This window comes from Pezoporus flaviventris, unplaced genomic scaffold (assembly GCF_033815535.1).
Source record: "Pezoporus flaviventris isolate CSIRO_AGI_PZ_B2104156 unplaced genomic scaffold, CSIRO_AGI_Pfla_v1 ptg000007l, whole genome shotgun sequence".
Lineage (NCBI taxonomy): Eukaryota > Metazoa > Chordata > Aves > Psittaciformes > Psittacidae > Pezoporus > Pezoporus flaviventris.
The window spans coordinates 15893097-15916162 of record NW_026892555.1 but is presented as its reverse complement, the minus strand read 5'-3'; the positions used below and the strand labels follow the sequence as shown (position 1 = coordinate 15916162).

Here is a 23066-nt window from a genome sequence, read left to right as displayed (position 1 = left end):
GTGCACTAATTTTAGACATCATACAGTGTAAGACTGACAATACAGGTTTTGGACTTCAGGAAACATGCATTTTGGGAAAACAGATTGCAATTACATGATTTTTTTTCACAGAATTTTCAGATGCATGCTGAATATATGACAACACCATGTTATTACAGAAAAGAAACTACATTATAGAAACCTAGCTCTGGAAAAGTGAGCAAAGCCTAAAATGGTAAAATTTTCTTCATTTTACATACATTCCTCCTCACTCCACCCCAAAAAAGGGCATGGGATGAGAACCCAGATTCCCTAAAATATGCTTAAGAACCTATAAATAGAGAACAGACTGTTGGAAATATAGTTTTGACATATAGGAATTATGCATTGGTTTTTTTTAGGTAAAGCATGTGTTATGGTTTATATATATACTTTGATGCTGAACTGTAGGGTAAGGAGACTTTCAGTCACACCTCATCCATTCAGACTCAACAGCTGGTATAATGCTTTTCTTCAGCTTTTGCCTTCAAACACTCAAGGGTTTTTGAGCAGTGCAGACAGCATTTCTTCTGCAGCAGGGTCTTAGGGGAGTGAAGACATAGGCAGATGATTGCCAGGAAATGAGATTTCTTGGAAAAGGAGAGGGAACAGCTTCCAAATGGATGAAAGTGAGAGAGATGAGTTAAGAAGGGTCAGAGAGTAGCAGATGCTGCTGAGCACAGGTTAGAGGGATTTTAGGTGCATGAGAATTAAAGAGAACAAAACTGTTTACACAGGAAGCATGTCCAGTGATATGACTCTGGCTGTCTGCTTCAAGAAGTCTGAGGCATTAAACAAGACTTAGTATATGCTGCCTTACAATAATCATATTAAAGCAAATACAAATTCATAACATACTCTGCATTTCTGGAACTAGGCATATACAAAAAAGCCCGCTTCATTTTAATATTTTTGAACACAAGGCTTTTATCTCAAATCAAACCAAGTACAACTAGAACATAACAAATTATCTTTTTCCTTCAATAATAAAGAAAAAATAAACAAAACTCAAAAACATCAGTAGCTTCCAAAATTGTCAAAACCCTTTACAAAAAATACCATGGCAAATATTTGCATAAAACCCCTTGTAATTTAAGAAATTTCACTGGTATCTGAGTAATGTTGGCAGGCCAATCATGCAGCATAGCACACATGTTAGAATTCGATTATCAGGATAGGTTTTTTTCTCTTCATCTTTTCACATCACATTAAGTAGAAACAAAGAACTTTCCACCCTGTTCAGGGGCTTCATCAAAATTGATACTCAGAACAGCAGCATGTTTTGGGCATTTTACAATTTACTAATTAAATTCTTGCTTCCAGTAAGCAATTCAAAGGAACAGAATCACTCCATTCCATAAATTATTTTCTTGACTCTGAGGCACACAACATACAGCTAGAACTAAGTAAAAAAAAAAAAGCTAATCTGTTTAGTTTAGAACCATTACTATTTCCTCAGGATCCATAAAATGGAGGTTGGAACTTAACTGTGATAAACTAAATTCTTCCCCTTTCAAAAGACAGGCAGTATAGGTGTCATCTGTCTTTTATATGATAAGCCTTCTCCTTCTGAATTCAGAATCAGATGGATCTGAATTTAGATACCACATCCATCAGAAATGCCTGTGGCTCATCAACTCTGGAAGGAATTTTAAGTAATGAGGCTTCAAATTTAAGTACCTGAATTTAGGTAAATGATTCACAATACAATGCAAAAAATCCAAAAAGAAGGCAGCTTGTTATTTTCTGGGTTTGATTTCCCATTTCCCCTTCTCCCCCCATCTCCCCCCAGGCATTCCTCTTCAACTTGCCTGCTACTGGAGATCTCATTCTTAAAGCTGAACTTTTACCATTTAATATAGAGGGAAGTTAGGCCTTTAACTCAGGTCCTATGCCTATGTTTAGGCATGTAGAAAACTTTACAATCAGTTACTTAATTGCTAAATGTGTTTGGATCTTGTAATCCCAGGAGTGTAGGATTTTGGGATGACAGTTTTGAATATGAGTATCTTCACTGTGTCTGTGCTTTTTCAGGAATCTAAGAAAGATTTACAAATAATGAAGGGCTCACAGGTCACCCAGAACATACCTTCACATCTGGGGAGAGGATGGTTCCAGTTACGGCTGATGCCATGGAGACAAGTCAGAGCTGAATTTCCAATTAATGTGTAGCCAGGGAAACACTCAAATGAAATAGTTTGTCCCACAGTAAAGTCATTTCCAATAACAAAACCATTACGAAATGGTCGAGGGTCAGGACAGCTTTGTAGCTGATATGCTGAAATAATAAATAAATAATAATAACAATGGGGGTGTAAAAGTAAAATGCAAATTTTGTTACTTCAAAAATAAAAGCCTTTCATTAGATTAAAACTGCTTCTTAAGTTCCTTCATGGTGATAATCAAAACCATTGGTCCTACAATAGGAGAAACAGTGAAAAATTCCCACAGTGACTCCAGAAATATGCATAGAAATTTCCAATTCCAAACCTCATATGGAAAACATAATACTAACACAAGGTTTAGATCTGTTCCTTACACTTTGATAACCTAAGTGTGTGTGTGTGTGTCTGTGAGTAAACAAACACCAGACACCCTACCACATAGGTTTTTGGAACAGAGTGTGTAAAGGCAAAAATGAGACTAGCCTCTTAATTCTTTTAATTTCAGTAAGTACAGAAGTAGTGCAGTAAAAAAGAGAGTATAAGGGAATTTTGACTTTGTGTTTTCTCCGCTTATATCTTCAAAAAGGTAGTGCCACTGACTGTCTCTTTAAAGCTTCAAATTGCTTCCAAGTGCACCCTTTAAATTTAAAAACCTGCAGAAGAGTGTCTAAACTAGAAGTGTGGGGAAAAACCTAACAATTACATAAGACTGATGTGATGCCATGACAAGCAGGAGGCTAACAGCCCATGCACTTCTAAAAAAAGTGCAGGATAAAGGCAAACAGCAGAATTACAATAAATATGAAAAGCAAATCAGCCTAAACTGCATGATGAGTGAGTGATGTGTGCAGTATTAAGGAGCAGAACAAGCATCTAACTAAAAAGCCCCTTCACATCAACAGCCTAAAAGATGAAAGGTGGAATCTAGAGTGCTTGAACCAAGAACCCTTATGTGAAAGGCACGGCATAGAGCAGTTGGATGCAGTGTTGCCAGGTGAACACTTTTCCAAGACTGAAAGCGCAGAGAGATCCAGGTGGAAGAGCATTACTGTTGTTTAGAACTTATATTAAATGCCGCTACTATTAATGACAGTAACAGTATATGCTCTTACCTTTTACTGCCCTTTTTAGCAGTAGATAAGATTAATACTACTTACTACTAGTAAGATTACTTACTTACAAGTAGTAGTAAGTTCCCTTACTCCTACAAATTTTATCATAATCTAAATAAGAAATGAAAATCTTACCAGGCAATTTAAGTCATAAATTGACATATTAAAGAAAAAAAAAAAAAAGAAATAAGCTAGCACTTTTTTACAGTGGTTCACTTCCAGAATGTTACATAGAAATCAAGTCAATTTGGACTTGTTACTATTGAAAGAGCAATAGCAGACTGCTGTGAAAAAAAAACTGTTTAAAACATCCTTTGACATTATTTGTATCATGAAAACAGGTACAGTTTAAACTATACAATTGACCTTTTTCTGTGAACAGTGGTGTTCTAATCCTTTTTAAATGAATCTGCAATTATATAAATAGAGTAATGTTCTTGCAGTCTTCTTAAGCTCAGTGTGATCTATTTGGGTACAACACAACAAGAAACTTGGAGGAAAATTATGAACTAGGAAATAAAACAGATTTGGAGATTTCTGGGTTGGCATTATTCTGTACTAGCCTACATCAATCCAGTACTTTAAAACAATATTCAGATACTTCTCTTCCATAACCCAAGACACAAAATTGAGATTCCCATATGCTTATAAAGATTGAACAATAGAGATGCTTACTTTGTAAAGCCATGCAATGTAAATTAATATGCCAACCAAATTCAGATATAGGCAATTACCTGTTTGCCTGCATTTGAAATTTGAATTTCAGATATACTATGCAATTATTTTTCCTTTTTCATCTTGATTTTCTCAATTCTTCTGTTTCATCTCAATGCATAACACTTCGGTTTGAAACACACTAAATCTTTTATTTCAGGTTTATCTTTTAGAAATACCAAGAAAAAATAACTTCAGCAGTTACCTCATTCTCACATAAGAATGTCAAAAATCTCACCTTGATATACAATATGAAATCCTTGTTTGTTCTGTGAGTAATCACTGTGAAAGTATAAGCTGGTTTCATGAGTTGTGCTGAACAGAGAGGCTGGTAGCTGAGGGCCACTTAGTCTCCCAATAATAGTGCTAGTTTCTGTAGATCCACTCCTAACTTCTAAGTAATCATGTATGGTCTCCGTCGAGAAATTCACAAATTGTAAATGGACACCTGAAAAACACCACAGTAAATAAAAGCCACTGGTATCAATACCGAGAGGGAAAACTATGTTGGTACATTGTACACTGAAAATATCAGTAAATAATGCAACCAGGGGAAATGCATGTGTTAGCTCCCGGATGCAGTCCGTGGAATTCAGTCTGAAGCATTCTCTTCATGCATTACTAATTCTGAGTGGCTGGCAAGGTAAAAAATGCTAAAACTGAAATACTGACATGATCCAAGGCACTGAATGTATGTTATTCAGTCTTCACTGGCGAATGCTCTGACTACACCACCCAAGTCTTGGAAGGCAGACACAGGGACTGTGAGAAGAAAAACCTCAGGCCCACTGTAGGAGAGGATCTGTTTCAAGACCATCTTAAGAACCTGAACATGCACAAGTCCATGGGACCTGATGAAATCCATCTGCGGGTTGTGAAGGAGATGGTGAATGAAGTTGCTAAGCCACTGGCCATCACATTTGAAAAATCATGGCAGTCAGGTGAAGTTCCCGATGACTGGAAAAAGGGAAAGGGGAAAATGGATGACCTGGGGAGCTACAGACCAGTCAGTCTCACCTCTGTGCCTGGCAAAATCTTGGAGCAGATTCTCCTGGATGGCATGCTAAGGCACATGAAAAACAACAAGGCGCCTTGTGACAGCCATCATGGCTTCACTAAGGGGAAATTCTGCCTGACCAATTTGGTAGCCTGCTATGATGGGGCTACAGAACTGATGGACAGCAGTAGAGCAGTTGATGTCATCTACCTGGACTTGTGCAAAGCGTTTGACACTGTGCTGCATAACATCCTTGTCTCTAAATTGGGTAGACGCCAATTTGATAGGTGGACCACTCGGTGGATAAAGAATTGGCTAGAGGGCCGCACACAAAGAGTTGTGGTCAATGGCTCAATGTCCGGCTGAAGACCGGTAACGAGTGGTGTCCCTCAGGGGTTGGTGTTGGGACCGGTCTTGTTTTACATCTTCGTTGCTGACATGGACATTGGGATTGAGTGCGCCCCCAGCAAGTTTGCCGATGACACCAAGCTGTGTGGTTCAGTTGATATGCTGGAGGGAAGGAAGTACAAGGTCTTACACCTGGATCGGAGCAATCCCAGGCACAGCTACAGGCTGGGCAAAGAAGAGATTCAGAGCAGCCCTGCGGAGAAGGACTTGGGGGTGCTGGTTGATGAGAAAATGAACATGAGGCAGCAGTGTGTGCTCACAGCCCAGAATGCCAACCATTATCCTGGGCTGCATCAAAAGAAGCATGACCAGCATGTTGAAGGAGGTGATCCTGCCTCTCTGCTCTTGTGAGACCTCGCTTGGGGTATTGTGTACAGTTCTGGTGTCCTCAACATAAAAGTAACCCTATCCCAGTGATAGTGTATCCTGAGAGCTATGGCCCCTCACTCTCCTCAGTAGCTGACACCACAGTCTGCAGGGCACTCATACTCCTGCTTTGTGTCCAGGAGCTGCCACCAATTTTCACACACTCACACACACACACACACACACACACACACACACACACCCCTGCACAGGTCTCACCAGTAACTGGCATTGAGACCCCCACTCCAGTAGCTAGCACCACAAGTCAGTGGCACACACACTGCTGGTCTGACTCCAGTAGCTGGCACCAAATTCCACTCACAGATTCAAGTCTCACCAGTAGCTGGCACTAAGTCCTTGCAGCACACATGCACACAGAATAGAGTGAAGATAAACAGAGACACAGTTAAGATTTAATAAGAAGATACGAGATTATAGGATAGACTGGTGATAAGGTGCATGGCTGAGTCAGACAAACATATTGACTGGCCCCCCAAAAAAGACCCTTTTATGCCCTTTTATGCCTACCCCCATTTTTGTTCCTCTCTGCTCCCATTTACCCTGCACATCCCCTCAGGGGTCTGTATAGGTCTACTGATTCCTGTACCCCTCCCAGTACAGGGTCCCCCTGGTTTACCATCCCCTGTGCATGCGTGTGTTCAGCTTCATTGCTGTTTGAATCTACAAATGGGAAAGTACAGCCATGTACCCCCGCTGGGACAGAGACCTTGTGCCTTGAGCTGTGCTCCAGCAGCTGGGCAGGGGGATCCTCACCTGGAGTGCCTGCAGGATGTGGCCACAGCCCTTACATCTCTCAACATATACAGTATTTTTTATGTCACAAAAAATGTAAATGATATTATCTAACCATCATTCATCAGTATGCAGTTCAATTACTGAATTCTCATACACACACGACGCCATACGACAATCCTGACAATAGAAATTTCTGATTATTTGATTCAGTAAGGATCAGAAAGGTTGTTTACTATCCATTATCAAGTTATATCTTGTAACCAGGTGATGTATCACAATGATTACGTGGCAGAAGGAAAAGGCACAGCAGCTAAGTAGTCATAGGGCTCTTTAAACATTTTCCTGCATATGCATATTTCTATATAATTTACAACAAAATAGAATTTGTATTTTGTCTGGAGCTAGTGCAGCTATGGAATGACAATGGAATATTTTCATTAAGAAGATGCTTAAGAAGTCCCACTGATGTTACTGGCAAAGTCAATCAACATGATTTCATATAAAATTGAAAGGAAAAGATAAAATGTTAGATTAATTACTGAGGAGTCATGAATAATTTTGTAACTCCTAAACTGTAATAGCTAAATAGTGTTTGTCACTGTCTTTTAGAGCTTTCTCCCCAGATACCATGTAAAGTATATGAATGGTTTTGTGAAGCATGTAACATTTTATATGCTACAGGAAAAAAGGTTGGTGCATTATTAAATTACAGTTACCTTGATCATGTCTGTCTCTATTTATTTGAAGATAGTTTATATTGATAAGAAAGCTTCTACTTGTAAGTGTCATTCTTTGACTTTGGCAGCCTACAAATATATTTCCTACACAGGGAATCCAGTTATATCCAAACTTTGCTCTTTTTATATGCATGGTATTTGTAGGCTTGGCCTTTTATACAATCCTGTGAAAAAATGCTTGTCCACATTGTAAGTTGTCATTAATAACTGACAACTCATGCAATTTTACTGTCAAGCATTTTCTCTTTCACCCATTTTGTTCGATACAAAACCAGCTCTAATATATTTTTGTCCATAATTCTGCTCTTTGTACCCTACTGCCCGTCACTACAAGTTCTGAACCACATCAATCTTCCAAAGTAGTCATCCTTTGCTCAGCCTGTAGCACCTGCCTCTGTTTGTCTCAGAGTTCTGCTTTTTAGACTGGTTTTTAATATGGCTTTTTTTCAGTTTGGGTGCACCTTTTAATTAGCATTTAAGATAAAATCTAACCACAAATCTCAAAAAATAGCAACAAATCATATAAAGTAACCTTGTATTCCAAATCAACATAGTGCCTGTCATTGGTTTAGATTACACCATTAGTTGCCATAAAGTGGAAAAGCTTATGATCCATAACTTCTAACTCAGAAAAAAAATCTTGTTAGAAACACTTAAACTGAAAGCCTACACGAAGTTCCCATGATAGCATTTCTGAGTTTTTCAATTTACTACTCAAGAGTTAGATATATGTGCCACTACTGAACTAAAACAACAGCATCACTAAAACCAGTTATAGCCATCACTTTTTCATGTCACTTTTTTCCTTTTTTTCAATGAAATTTGATTTTTATTTTAAATTCAGTTTTAACCATATCTTGTTTTAAGATGGTCAAAAATGTCAAGCACATTTCAATCTGTGCAGCTTTAATTTTCTTCTAGAAAAAGGAGCATTTCATTTTCCTGTTCCTGAACTGAAGAACAGTTCATAAAACAAGTGAATAAACTTCAGTTGGTGCAAAGCAGTGCAGAATTATTAATTTTGGTGGAATTCAATTTATTTATTTCATCCAAGAATTTGTTTTCAAAATTTCAGTAGCTGAATTTCCCTCCTAATGGAAGGGAAATTACATAGTATGTTAATAATATAATGTTTAAATAGGAGTCTGAAGAGTCAGATCAAAATTCTTGGACATGGAGTAAGAAATGGAGACATAAGCCTGGGAGACAGCAAGCAAAGCAAAAGGATTGGAGTCAGGAGTCAGTAGTAGAAAAGAGGCAAGATAGCTCTAAATTAAGACAATCACAGAATCATAAAGAGGTTTGGGTTAGAAGGGACCTTAAAGATCACCTAGTTCCAGCCCCCCTGCCATGGGCAGGGACACCCTCCATTAGACCAGGTTGCTCAAAGATCTGTCCAACCTGGCCTGGAACACTACCAGGCATCCACAGTTTCTATGGGCAACCTGTTTGAGTGTCTCACCACCCTCAGGCAAGACACTTGGGATAAAAAGACAGCAGTTTTTGTATGCAGTTGATCACACCGTGTTATGGAATCTGAAATTTAATCTATACTCCAGATTTTAATTATTTTTTCTTTTTTAGCAAATGTCTTTGAAAGCATCTGGCAACATATGCTGTTCCCAGCTCTGAATATCCCTTTTCCCTCTTTGACCCAGGGATGATGCACTTACTACTTCTGTAATTTTCTTTGATAACTCACCTAGCAGGGGTCTGCTTGGGATCTGAAGATTCTAGACAGCATTATAACTCATGATTAAACAGCTGCTACACCAAGCTGTCTAAAATTCAGGTAATGGCAGAATTAAATTTTCAATGCTATTTCTATAGAATGCTAATACAAAAAATCAATTATTAACTTGAATCCTGTGTCTTTTGAAAAAAATGCAAACATAAAAATTGGGTTCTATATGGAAATCTCTATCCTGACATAATTTATTTCCCACAGATGAATTCTGTTAAGTAGGTTACAGTGTTACTGAATGTTTAATAGTCTTCAATTTAAACAACCCATGCAGAACAGCTAGCTTTCATTTACATCATAAGTGAACTGGGCTCATGGGACATACAATCAAAAAGATCACAGAATTGATTTTAAAAAGAGGAGATAGAGAATCTGAACAGAATGCAGAAGGAAAAACCATTTAGCATGTCACATTCACTTACTGTGTAAGACTCGAAAATTCTATATAATCAAGAATATTGCAGAAGATGACAAGTATACAATAGAAAATAGCAAGGAACATCTGAAAAAAACAGAATGTCATTCAAGCAGCATATAAAGAAAAAATCAAAGTACACGTGCTCCTGCAAAAATGTCACAAGTGTAAAAAATTATATGGGACAGCTGTATTGGCTAGCTTTGAGCAAACATTATGCAATGATAGATACATAGGATCTACTCAAAGCTGCTCAAGAGGTTAGCCTATGTAACTGGTATTATGATTCTACCTATGCAAAATCATGGTGAATGAGAGAAGTTCTGGTGACCAAAAAAAAGTCTGTAGACATATCCACCTTTAAGACATGGATGGGTATTGTGGTAACTGCAGGTTCACTGCAGTCCATGGAAAGATTATGGAACTTGTCTAAATGGAGACAATTTCCAAATACATAACAGACAAAAAGGGACTCAGGAGAAATCAACACAGATTTATTCATGGAAAATCACAGTTAACCATTATTTCCTTCTGTGATTAAACTGACAAAGGGAGGATATAACATACTTTCACCCTGCTATGGCTTTTAACTCAGACTTGTAGCAGAATCTCATCTGGAAGCTGAACATATATGAGCTGGATGAATGGAGAAATAGGTTAAAAATAAATGGAGCTTTAAGGCTCCAGGGATGATAGTCAGTCATTCAATGTCCAGTTGGTAGCCAGTAAAAAGCACAATATTTTATGGGTTGATATGGGAGCTTACACTATTCAAGGTCTTCATTCTTCAGGAGAAACCTGGATAATTAGAATACACCTTCAATAACTATGTGGAGGATTGTAAACTAGGGGGCATGGATGATATACTAAATGGCACTTCTGCCCAATTTGAGACTGAGAAAACAAACCCTTCTTAAGGGTTTGCAGAAGAAATGTGAAGTTCTGCATATGGACCATAACATCCCTATCTGTTGGTACAGGCTGGGAATTGGTTAGGTGAGTAGTAGCACTCCTGATAAGGACCTGCCAGTTGTAGCGGACTTGATCTAGTGCTACTGACAGTTTCACTTTGAGTGGGAAGCTTGACACCTTTGAGCGAGAGGCTTCTACAGGTCTCTTCCAAGAACATTTGTATGCGGCTGCGACATTCACCTAGCACATTCAAAGAAGCTTAATGATAAAATAAGGAATTCAAATGCAGCTTTAATTACTCCTAAAGTGACACTAATTTGGTTTAAAATGTTTGTATTTATTTTTGTTGGGTTTATGACCTTACAAAGAGAAAGCAAGCCTGTTAAGTCGTAAAACAGTGCTTGATTGTAATTAAAAGTATTTGTCTTCCTTTATCAGAAAATTGTATTATACATCAGATGAAAAAATAAGAACCTTGTAGATTTTCTATTCTGTAGTTTTCTTTCAAGGCTTTGATAACTTCCTTAAATTAATTATAGTTCTTTTTTTTTTCTTTCTTTTTCCCGAGATACATATTCACAATATTTGAAAAACTAGGTTCAGGGTTTTGAATCTATAAAAAACCTAGCAAATTAAATCCACAAAAGAACACGTACCAAAACCAACAGGCAGCTTTATTGTCCATGTGCAATCCAAACTGCTAGGATAATTGCCAGGAAACCCAGGGCTGAGGATCACTCCGCTGAAGTCCGACATGGCTCCACCACATTGTGCTGCAAAAAAAAAACAAAACAGACATTTCTTCAGAGGAGTAGAATGAGCTAAAAAATTATCCATAACATTGAAGATTCTTCCAATATTATTAATATCATAATAAATATTTTTAAAAACACACAAACATTCCTTCACCACTATTTGTAAGAAAGAAACTTACAAGTAGGTATTTCAAAAATATGTATCTACTCTGAATTGACTAGGCTTTAACTTAGGGGACAATATGCCTGAAAAGAGACCAGATTTTTACTCAGTACTCTGTCCACATGAGCCATCCTTGTGAACAGGCAAGCCACACATATCAGTCAGCTCATAGCAGCATTGACACAGCTCCACATCAGTTTGTAAAGGAGCATCTTAATAATGTAAGACAACACTGTATTTTAAACAGGTTCTGTACTCAAAGTGTTTTAAGAGGCCTTTTAAAAACTGCACTTGTATCCTGCTTTTCCAAAAAATTAGATAAAATAAACAGATTTAGAAAATGTTCATGCCTACACAGAATCATAGAAATATACATATTTCTGGGAATTGAACAAAACATATTTTTATTTTGCTTTTTTTTTCAGGCATGGCATCAGTGTATAAAGTACCTTACACTTCAGTATTGGATATGAAGATGTTAATTCTGCTAAATACAATTTTGTTTAACGTTTTTTTCCAAGTAACAGTTGCTAAATTCTTTGAAATAATTAAAAAACATTACTTACAAAAAAGAAGGAAAAAAGAAAAAAAACCCTGAAATTTCAGCACAGCATCCTTGTCTTCAGAATTTACCACAGAGCAGTGCAGTTATCATATCAGACTTTCTAGACATATGCTATTGCATACTGATGGAAACTGAAGACTAACCCCTGAGGAAAAAATCTTACAAATATCTGAATCTTGTTGAATATTTATAAATTCTAAGCTGAAGGAGCTCAGTACCTCATAGGAGGTTTTAACAACTCAAAGGATTAAGAACAATATTATGCGAGGCAACTCAAGAGGGTACATAATCTGGTTTGAAGAAAAGCAAAGTATAAAATATTTAATGAGGTCTGCATCATCCTGCTTTCCATACATTAAACATTACAAAGATAGGTAACTTTTGCTGTTAAGAACCTGGAAAAGAGGCATTTCTATTTAGTGAAAGAGAATGGAGATGGAAAGAGTTTACATCCCTCAAATTTATTCATCATATAAAAAGAGTATATTTGAGTGCACTTCAGATGTTTTACTTGGGCTTCTGGCAGGCTTCCACTGCTTCTTCCAATAATATTAATATGGTCATGTATATAGTTTAATTTGAAAAATAATGTATCTTCTGAAATTGAGCAGACATGCCCATGCTGAACCTATTAGAGATGAAAATGTAATGCTATTTCTGTTTTAGTATTTCTGTTACAATCATCACTCTGCTGGGGAAATGATTCATAAATAAATTAATTATGTTTGCAAGAGTCTCTGGAGGTCACATCACTGATAGTGAGTTGATGATATATTCTGACTAGAACATATGTCATTCTTTCTTTTTATTATTGGACATTTCAGAAAAGGTTTGCCAAAATAACTGTGCAGCATACTTAGAAATAATGAGGTAGATGTAGGAGAAAGAATAGGGGGAACTAGAAGAACTTAATTAGAAGTGAAAATGGTCAGTTAAGCTGCAGATTTTCTGAGTCCTCTGGCTTTCTCATTCTGGTATGTTTAAGAAAGTTTACATACCTAAACATATTGGAATTGGATAATTCCATCTTCTTACTGGTCCAGGCATACAGGTGATATGTGAATGTCCCTAAAATGACACAATATTTGATAACTCATATAATAAAAATACACACAATACAGCATTAGTATCTCAAAAATATATTTGTAATTTAAAACATCATTGAAATATATAAAACTAATAAGATACAACTTCATTGTACAATGTAAATTATACCTTCAATACAGCAGATAAGACTGCAATGTTAACAGCCCACTAGATAATTGTGTCTGTGTCCTTAATGTTACTTCTAACAGTGTAACAGTATCCAGATGAATTCTGTAATACCAACTTTAGTATAAACCAATAGAAACAAAAAGCCTAACTGAAGCAACAATTACATTTACATCATTTGTTGAACTTGATAAAAAGATATGAACTACATACATTATGCAGTACTGACTTTACATCTTAAATTCCTAATACCTATTCTAAATGCAGTCATTACCTTCATTGTCAAAACAGTCAGCTTAAGTTGCCAAATGTTGAAATATTCAAGAAAATTCTACAAGATATGTCCTTTTACAATAGAGGTGTTATGATTTCAAGGCAATCTGCTACAAGTGAGTTCCAAGACCCACCATAAAAATGAGTGGCAAAAACACAGTATATAAGCAGGTATAAGCAGGGTTTTTTAAAATATCCAGAAAAGTAATTAAATTTCTATTTTTGATGCAGTATATATGAGCCCAGTATTCAGGTCTTCACAGACTGATGGAAAATAAATGTTTCAAATGTCATATAAAATAAATGTCAGAAATATCATATAAAATAAATGTTTGAAATTATTAGCTTTTTTAAAACGTGTTGCAGGCCAGAGAGATGTTAAGGAAGAAAGAAAGGTATGTAAGCTGTTCTTTTGCTATTTTACTTGGAAGGTATCAGTAACTCCATTGGCAGTTAACTATGTGCTGTTATATAAAAACCATTTTCTCTCTTTAAGATTTACTAAGCATGGGTAATATGATTGTTTTCTCTCTTTTTACCCTCTCAAACAGCTAGATAAAGTGAAAACTGTAGGGTCTTCAGAGTCACACATGAGAAAACATAGTTGTTGAAACCTCTCATTTGAAACTTCAGTCCTTTCAGGGACTCAGGTGGAAACAATACACAGTTTTGGACCATTTTGACAGTGTAGCTGTACAGATTTTTTAAAATATTCTCAAGAACTTTCCTATAGGCAGACAGATTCCTACTGGTGATTTACGATCATTGCATTGCGTCTAGTTATGCCTTTTGCCAATACAAGAGCATAGCAAATTTTCATGGCAAAAATACACCCATATTTGAAATGAACCCCATGAAAATACTTAAATAAAATAACTGACACTATCTGATTTACTGAAAAACAATTATTTCCTTCCCTTTAGTTTGCTTTTATTCCCCCTCTTCTCTTCCTCTTTTCTCCTATATATGGAGAACAAAAAAAATCTTAAATGGATAACAAGTGATTTAACTTGATTTGCCAGCACTTTTGCTCAGCTGTGAATACCAAAGATGCCATCAGTAATAGAGAACAACCTATAACCACTAATATAGAGCCATACACTTCTGATGGAATATTTGAACAGTTGCTAATTTAACATTTGGCAGAAAAGCCTACCAGTTCTGCAAGTTTATCACATGTTCAAAACTTCTGAAGAGTTCAGTGTCCATTTCATACTGACAGACTCAAACATAACCACTTTAAAAGAATTAAAATGCACTATTTGTAATTGAAAAATTGGCTCACCTGAAGAGAATAGCCCTGATCACACTGGAAAGACACCACATCACCAACCATGTATCTGTCTCCAACTTTAATCCCATTGCTTGGGGTCTGTGGTTCAGGACAAGAGTCCAAACCTATGGCTGTGAAAAATTGAGAAGTTTAGACAATTCAAGGAACATAAAATCTGGTTTTAGATTCACACAGAACTTTTGTGTATGCTGTACATAGGCACACTGTATTGATATGTTTTAGGAAGCTCTTGGGTACCAGGAGTTTCTCTGTGGGCAAGCAACTAGTGAATTATTTTGTACCAAGGAGAAAATCTTTCTTCCCTGAGTAAAGGAAAAGGAAAGAAGAAATTAGGGTGGCAACAAACACTTCACAATAATCTGCAGTCTCAACTCAAACTCTTCTCTGAATTTCCACTGTCTCCTGGCTCAGACTCATTCATTTTCACCTCCATTCTCACTCCTAATTATAGCCACATAATTCAAACTGGGAGCACCCCACTCTTCTTTCTCAGCATTTGTTCCAGGGAATGCTGGCCAATACCACACTAAGTGAAGAACACAGAAACACCAGGGCGAAGTATAACTGTTCACCTGCATTCAATTCTTCACAGGTCTGACTCTACTCTTCCATTCATGTACATACAGAGAGTAAATATTTACATCAAGTTTCACCTAATCTGCTGTTTTTAATGGAATAGCTTTAGAGTCATAACACTAATATTTCAACTTTTTGATTGCAATAGAAGCTGGTTTGCCAAAAGACTGCATGCTTTTTTAATAGATATTCAAAAGAGAAATAGAGTCTTCATTACATCTACCCAGGAAGTTCCAGAAGTCATGGCAGTCCCGTGATGTTCCCACTGAATCAAAAAGGGGAAAGGCCTCCATTTTTAAAATGGGAAAAAAGAAAGACCCAGGAAACTACAGGCCGGACAGTCTTGAGGGCCTTGGTGCATGGCAAGATCATGGAGTAGACCCTCCTGGAAACTATGCTAAGGCAAGTAGAAAATAAGGAGGTGACTGGTGATTATTTTGAGCTTTAGCTAGTCTGGTTCTATAGGGTGATTGTCCATGTGTGAAGGCATTAGCTGAGATGTTGAAGTAAACTCTCCTATTTAGTTTTGCATGGCAGGAATCCAGATTTCATCCTCTGAAACCATGCTTTCATTCTGTGGTGTGTGGCAGAGAGTGGTAAACAAAGAGGGATGCCTAATACATTGCATTTTTCCACAGGTATTCTCCAAAAACATGTCAGTATTTTGCAATTTGCAGTATAGAAATTTACTTACAGTGAATCCGTATTTTAACTTCAAAATAATCTTGACAACAATTTCTGGTTTATTTTTATTAAAAATTTATAAATTATCTATTCCACAGATTTTATGGAGTTATAATGTTCACTTAATTCTATTCTATCCTTTGAATATCATAGATTTTACTTCAATAATTCCCACATATGCACAACATGATGGTTATTTTAGAGTGTATTTTCATAAAATGTACCATATATCACAGAAAATCTTAAATAAGAGGTCACCATAGTTTACTCTCCAACTGAAATTCTTTACTTCCCATGAAATTTCTCCTCTTAAAGTTTACATTTGTTTCCAGTAAAGATGATACACTTAGACATTGCAATTTCCTCACTCCATCCCAAAGTCCGTGTCCTGTTTTAATCTCAGATGGATTTAATATTCTTTCTAGTAGCTGGTGCAGAGCTGTGTTTTGGATTTAGGATAAGAATATGTTCATTACACACCAATGTTTTAGTTGTTGCTAAGTAGTGATTACACTTAGGACTTCTCAGCTTCTCATACTGCCCTGCCAGTGGGGAGGGAGTGGGATGTGGGGTGTGGGAAGAACTTGGGAAGATACAGAGCCAGGACAGCCAAGGGGATTTCCATACCATATGATGTCTATTCAGTATACAAACTAGGGGGAAAGCTGGCCAGGGACTGCTGCTCAGGACTGGCTGAGTATCGGTTAGCAGGTGGTGAGCAATTGCACTGTGCTACACTTGTTTTGCATAGTCCAATTATTATTAAGAGGGGAAGAAGGAGGAGTAGCATATTATCTTCCTTTTCTCTCCTATTAAACTGTCACAGAGCATGAATTTTACTTTCCTTCCAAATCTTTCCCACATCCTAATGGTGAGGGGAAGTGAGCAATCAGCTGTGTTGTCAGCCAAGATTAAACCACAACAGTCTATATGATGTTTTAATCACATATCTCTATCACCTGCACATGCAAAGTTAATTATTAAGTAATTTTGTAAAATAGCATATTTCACTGAGCTGGTTAATTGTGTATCTGCTGAGGGACGTCAGTATTTCCTGAATCACAAATTTTCAGTATATACTTTGGGTTCATGCACTCACACCGAAAAAGTATTACATTTGTATAGATTCACACATATACCCCTGTATAAATCCATACATACATATACAGCTATTGTTCTTGGTATGTACCAGTACTTTAAATGATATACTGTGAATTCTTTATTTAGAGGTGAAAATTGCAAACCAGCAGTATACTACACACTTCTATTATTCGGACACATAGGAATACACTGAGGCAATTTCACTTTCACTGGATTCAGTCTCATTATACTTTGTTTTCCTAACTTTCTTCAGTTTCTTTCCCTCTGAAGTTGTAAGCAGCTGAAATAGTATCTGAATTTCAATCCAGAATCATTCTAACCTATAATTAATGTTTAGTTAAAGACATGTGATCAGGAAGCAATTTTTGAATGCTGTGATCTCCAAATGGCTAATCAGACAACCAGAGCATAGGATCTGCATACTGTAAAACTGACAAGAAGTAACCGTGACACAATTATGTAGATCAGACACCAGCACCAATATGAGCAGAGGGAACTGCACAGCTGGGAAGGAAAAAAAAAAACAAAAAAATCTGCAACAAAATATTAGTGACTGCCAGAATTCCTGTCAGTCAGCTCAGGCAATCTCACTGAGAAGAAAACAAGTTTATAATTATAGCTTTTTCCACTGCGGTACTCAGCAATACTAAAAGCATTTGAAATAATTCTGGTATGCTCTCACCAACCTGTGAGCATTTGTCATTTAAGAAGCACAGCTGCTATTTTCAGTTTATTCATTCTCTCATTTTCACTGAGAGTGACTCAGTGTTGTGTCCTACACACGCATATAAAATACATACTATATAGTACAAACATGATTGTGTTGGTCAGTATTTGCAGATTTTGGGAGTGTCGGGCTGCAGGGATGCATCTGAGAGATGATGGTCTATACTAGACACAGACAGTTCCAGCCAACTCCAGCTGACCTGCTACTGGACACAGATGCATTCACCAGAGGAGCCTGTGGTGTGTCTGCACCTGTCAGATCTGCCTCCGTGAAAATGTGCATAAATGTCAGTCAGCACCAAGAAAGGAACCACAAGGCCAGAGCAATTGGAGAGGAGACCTCACTGAAGTAGGACAGAGAGAACAAGACTGACCAGAGACTGCAGCCAAAGCAGTTGGCTGAGCAGTGGCTGGAGCCTGACAGCCCACCCAAATGGACACCAAGAGCCAGGATCCTTGGGACACTGACCCAGCCTGCTGCACTGCCCCTCCCTCACCAAATGGACAGTGCAGTGTTTGATGAAACAAAAGTGTGTGTCCAGAGGGAAACAGGGGTGCTTTCCATAAGGGTTTGTTTTGTTATTATATTTCTTCAGTAGCAGAATCAGTAATTAATTTTTAATTGGCAAAGAAGCTGAATTGAAATCCCCCGAATCAGTGTGCTGGTTTTGCCTGCAATAATTATATAAATATGGTCTATCTTGGGATCAAGATTGTCATATCTGCGTTCATTTCTGGCTGTTGTGTGTTCAGAAAAGCTTTTCAGAGAGCAAAAGCAAGACAAACTAAACTTTGCAGCGCTTACAGTACAGCACAGCACAGGTTTCAAGCATGATATTGTTCACTTTTAATTAAATGTGAATTTTATCAATTACTCTGAAGTAACGGTATGTAATACATTATGTGCAATAGGACTGAATATTCCTCTTTTATATTGTTTAGGTACACCTGATGTCTGGAATCAGCAACAGATCTTCATTAATCTAACATGTTTGAATTACCTGTATACTCAAGATGAAATCCAGCAGCTGAAACACTGATATCAGACTGAAAATTTAGGTACAGATTATTTGATGTGCTGTTGAGAAGCGGAGGAATAGTTGTTCCTGAAATGAGAAATCAAAATATTACTGAAATGCACAGAAACTGAACTAAATACATAAATGTGTGTATATAAAAAGAGAGAAAAAGAGAAATGGGGTAAGGGAGAGGGGGAGGTCATATAACCAATTCCACCATATTTTGCCATCATGGATGCTACCAAGTATCTGTCCCTATAAAAGTTTTATTATGTTTTCAGTGCACCACAATACCAGAGACATGAACTGTAGGCATTCAGGGAAGCAAGGTCTAATATAGAATTATATTACATGCTTTCATCCAGGAAAAGAGAAATATTCACGAGGGTTTTCATAAGAGAGAGAACAAATCCTATATATCAAGCAGCTCTTAACATATATTGTAGGGCTGTTCTTAAAAATGTGATTGATCACCTATTTGTTTTTCAGCACAAGACAATATTATTGTCTGTGGTCTCATTCTGTAGACACGAACAAAGTAGAAGTAAGGAAAACAAAACAAATTAAGGCAAATAGAACTGTCTTGTTTACATAAAATAAGTATAAAGAATGAATAATTTATTTATTTGCAGTTTCAAGAGGCATTTTGGTTTTAGATGTCTATATTTCTTGATCCTGATGTTAAGAGTGAGCAGAACCTGAGATTAACAGATATCTAGTTTGGGAGCCTCTGAATGTTATTTCATTTCTAACATTTTCAAATATCCAGCTTTATAAAGTCTGCTAAGAGATGACTGATCAAATCAGAAAGAATATTACCCATTGTTAATTATAGGAGGAACAAACACACACACAAGAACTAAAAGTACAAGTCCATGGGAGCTAGCAAGATGCATCCACAAGTCCTGAGGGAACTGGCAGATGAAGTTGCTAAGCCACTATCCATCATATTTAAGAAGTCATGGCAGTTTAAAGATTTACTTATTGTAAAATCTTCTCAGTCACCTGAATAACTTCCAAGCCTTGGAGCATTGTTGTCACCACCATCATAAAAGTCTAAGGAATCCCAGTTATGTTCTGTGGCAAAACTCACCACTTGCACCTATGAAGAAAAATTTGAGGTGAAGAACATAAACTTGTCTCCTCTGTATTCAAGCATAGAGATGATTAAACTGTGGCCTCTGCTGCTTTCAGTCATGAAAAGTTGTGAATTTCTCACGTTGTTAAAGAGAATTGAAAATCATGATTAAGTGAATAAAACTGCTCAACAACATTGTTTAATTGCCAATCATGACTTATGAATCCTGTGACCCTTAGTGATAACCTCATATTACCTCTGACAAGTCACACAACTTGGAAAGCACCTTAAGATCATCTACTTCCAACCCCCCTGCCATGGGCAGGGACACCTTACGCTAAATCATATCACCCAAGGCCTCGTCCAACCGGGCCTTGAACACTGCCAGGGATGGAGCATTCACAACCTCCCTGGGCAACCCATTCCAGTGCCTCACCACCCTAACAGGAAAGAATTTCCTTCTTATATCCAACCTAAACTTCCCCTGTTTAAGTTTTAACCTGTTACCGCTTGTCTTGTCACTACAGTCCCTAAAGAAGAGTCCCTCTCCAGCATCCCTGTAGGCCCCCTTCAGATACTGGAAGGCTGCTAGGAGGTCTCCACGCAGCCTTCTCTTCTCCACGCTGAACAGCCCCAACTTCCTCAGCCTGTCTTCATACAGGAGGTGCTCCAGTCCCCTGATCATCCTCGTGGCCATTCTCTGGACTTGTTCCAACAGTTCCATGTCCTTTTCATGTTGAGGACACCAGAACTGCACACAATACTCCAGGTCAGGTCTCACAAGAGCAGAGTAGAAGGGCAGGATCACCTCCTTCAACATGCTGGTCATGTTCCTTTTGATGCAGCCCAGGATACGGTTGGCTTTCTGGGCTGCAAGCGCACACTGCCAGCTCATGTTCATTTTCTCATCAACCAGCACCCCAAGGTTCTTCTCCGCAGGGCTGCTCTGAATCTTTTCTATGCCCAACCTGTAGCTGTGTTGGGGATTGCTCCGACCCAGGTGTAGGACCTTGCACTTCGCATGGTTAAACCTCATGAGGTTGGCATCAGCCCACCTCACAAGTGTGTCATAGAGGTATAGAATGATCCCCATGTTAGAAGGAGTCTCAGGGGAAGACAAAATGGTATCGTCAATTACTGCAGTTTCTTTGTGATTCTCTAGTTTATCCAGAGCTAAAAACAGTCCCACAGTGATGCACACTTCTTCACCTGTCTTGCCATGTTCAATTCTGCCTCCAAGTAAGAGCAACCTCCTTTGTTTGGTTAGCTTCATCACCGACTCATCTCCTGAGGAGAGGCAGTCACTAGCATGCTAAAAGCAAATGGCAGAACATTCACTTACTTCCTTACAGAGGTGATAATATCCTTTCACTCATAAGGAGATGTAGAGTCGTAAGCAGATAGACTGCAAGAGGGAGGATATATCTGTTCTCATATAGTGATAACACTCTCCACATAACAGAGAAATTCCTGTTCCTGTTTTAGAGGGGAAAGGTTCTGGAGGCTTTTTGTGGGGTTTTCTTTTTATTTAGTGAAATAACTGTTCAATGAAAAGCATTTAAAGAGTGACAGTAGCATGGATAAAACCCCAACCACTCTCAAAAAGGTCTACCTTAGCCACTAAGTTAAAGAATCATGCTTCTTAGTGCTCTTTTCCTTTAATTATTCTTTTATTTTTTCCAAAATAGAATAGCTTCAACAGAAGAAATAAGCACCAGTTTCAGTACAACTAGGTAATGAAGTTATTTTTCTAGGTGAAATATATGACTTGGACCTTCTATATAGAAGGAAAGTTCAGTTTGGCTACCTATTTCTTGGATGGGGGTCTTAAACACTGTACTTATTTGTAGGAATTGGTCAGATACTACAGGCAAAAGATGATTTTTATTTTTTTTTTAAGTGAAGCAATGGAAAGGCCCTTACTGTTAGCATGTTTTAGTACTTGGAGGAGGCCCTGTGGATCTGGTCTTTCAGAAAACTGTAAGGCATGGCTATTTATTTTTTGGTTCACAGGGTATTTAGATGAAACTTAGGTATTCTCTCTGTCAGAAATATTTTTGAAGACATACAGAATTGGAAGTGCAGGCACCTAGGAAACTTTCAGAACAAAATTCAAATTATCAGATGTTTTGACTATGTTTCCAGGGCTAGACTGCTGCTGACCATGGTTTTTGTATTTGTCATAAACCATGTAATTTAAAACATTTGTTTTACTGCAACTGATGCTATTTGCTCTAACCTCCCCATGTAGTCAATAGACATACCTTCAAGCAGTGATTTGGAGCCAGAGTCTGTAGTAGATGTTTTGAATCATGTACTCAAGGTGCCTTTCTGCTCTAACTTCATAAGGAACTATGGTAGATTAATTGCTTTATACAAGGTATTTAAGTTAGGTGCCTGAAGGAAGATTTGGTGCACGCTTCATATTTACCTAAATCTACTTTTAAATGTCTGCTTCTCAACTTAATATAAGACAGCTCAGCATTCACATCTGATCATAGTTTCAACAAATTCAACAACATAATCATACACATTGGTAGTGTTATACCTAAATAGCTTAAAATTCCATCTATACATTCCATAGAGAAATATGCATTGGTGATACATTTTTTTTATCTTTAAAGTTGGAAAGTGTCTTTTTTACTTTGAAGGAATAAATATTGGCCAGTAAAAATGTCCAGATATTTTATGCATTTACATAAACACAAAAGCATTAGCTGCCACAGTATCTTGAATATCCACACTTGCACGTGTTCTCAGGTTGGACAAAATCTGTCCATATTTTCAAATGCTGCCTCAAGTAGCTGATTTTGACAGTAGCAATTACATTTTTACATATGTATATTAGCTTTTTGTTTCCTATGAACTGAAAAAAGAATTCTGATGACCATTTTCTTTTTGGTCATTAGTAGCTATAAAGCAAAGCTTAGTTGTGAAAAATAATGCTGTTAAAATGATACAATGACTTCTGACTTACTAATCCTGTATTCAGTTTACTATACCTGAGACTTTATCTTCCACATATAGCCCTGAAAATCAGATAAGATTCAGAGGATGAATCATGAATATCACATTTCATGACTGTCCTGCTTTAGTTACAATATTAGACTTTCTAGAGATATAATTAAAATAATACAGGGTATGCCCTGAAACTGCCCTGCTCTCATTACATTTATAGAAGTATAAGTGAATGACTTACTCAGTTAGTGACAATAAAAAGGAAGGATGGCTTTTCACTAGTTCAGGGAAAAAAAAAAATAAATTGGGCGGACTAGG

General features: G+C 37.4%; 1 protein-coding gene across 3 annotated transcripts in view; it reads right to left on the bottom strand.

The window, feature by feature from the left end:
- CSMD3 (CUB and Sushi multiple domains 3) overlaps window positions 1-23066 on the bottom strand; it is a 601317-nt gene that overhangs the window by 91526 nt on the left and 486725 nt on the right. For all 3 annotated transcript variants that reach the window (XM_061447844.1, XM_061447845.1, XM_061447846.1), the window contains 7 exons: window positions 19718-19814; window positions 18695-18799; window positions 14598-14716; window positions 12826-12895; window positions 11001-11117; window positions 4248-4457; window positions 2108-2296 (listed from right to left, as the gene is read on the bottom strand). In XM_061447844.1, coding sequence (XP_061303828.1) covers window positions 2108-2296; window positions 4248-4457; window positions 11001-11117; window positions 12826-12895; window positions 14598-14716; window positions 18695-18799; window positions 19718-19814 — 907 coding nt within the window. The remainder of the gene's footprint in view (window positions 1-2107; window positions 2297-4247; window positions 4458-11000; window positions 11118-12825; window positions 12896-14597; window positions 14717-18694; window positions 18800-19717; window positions 19815-23066) is intronic.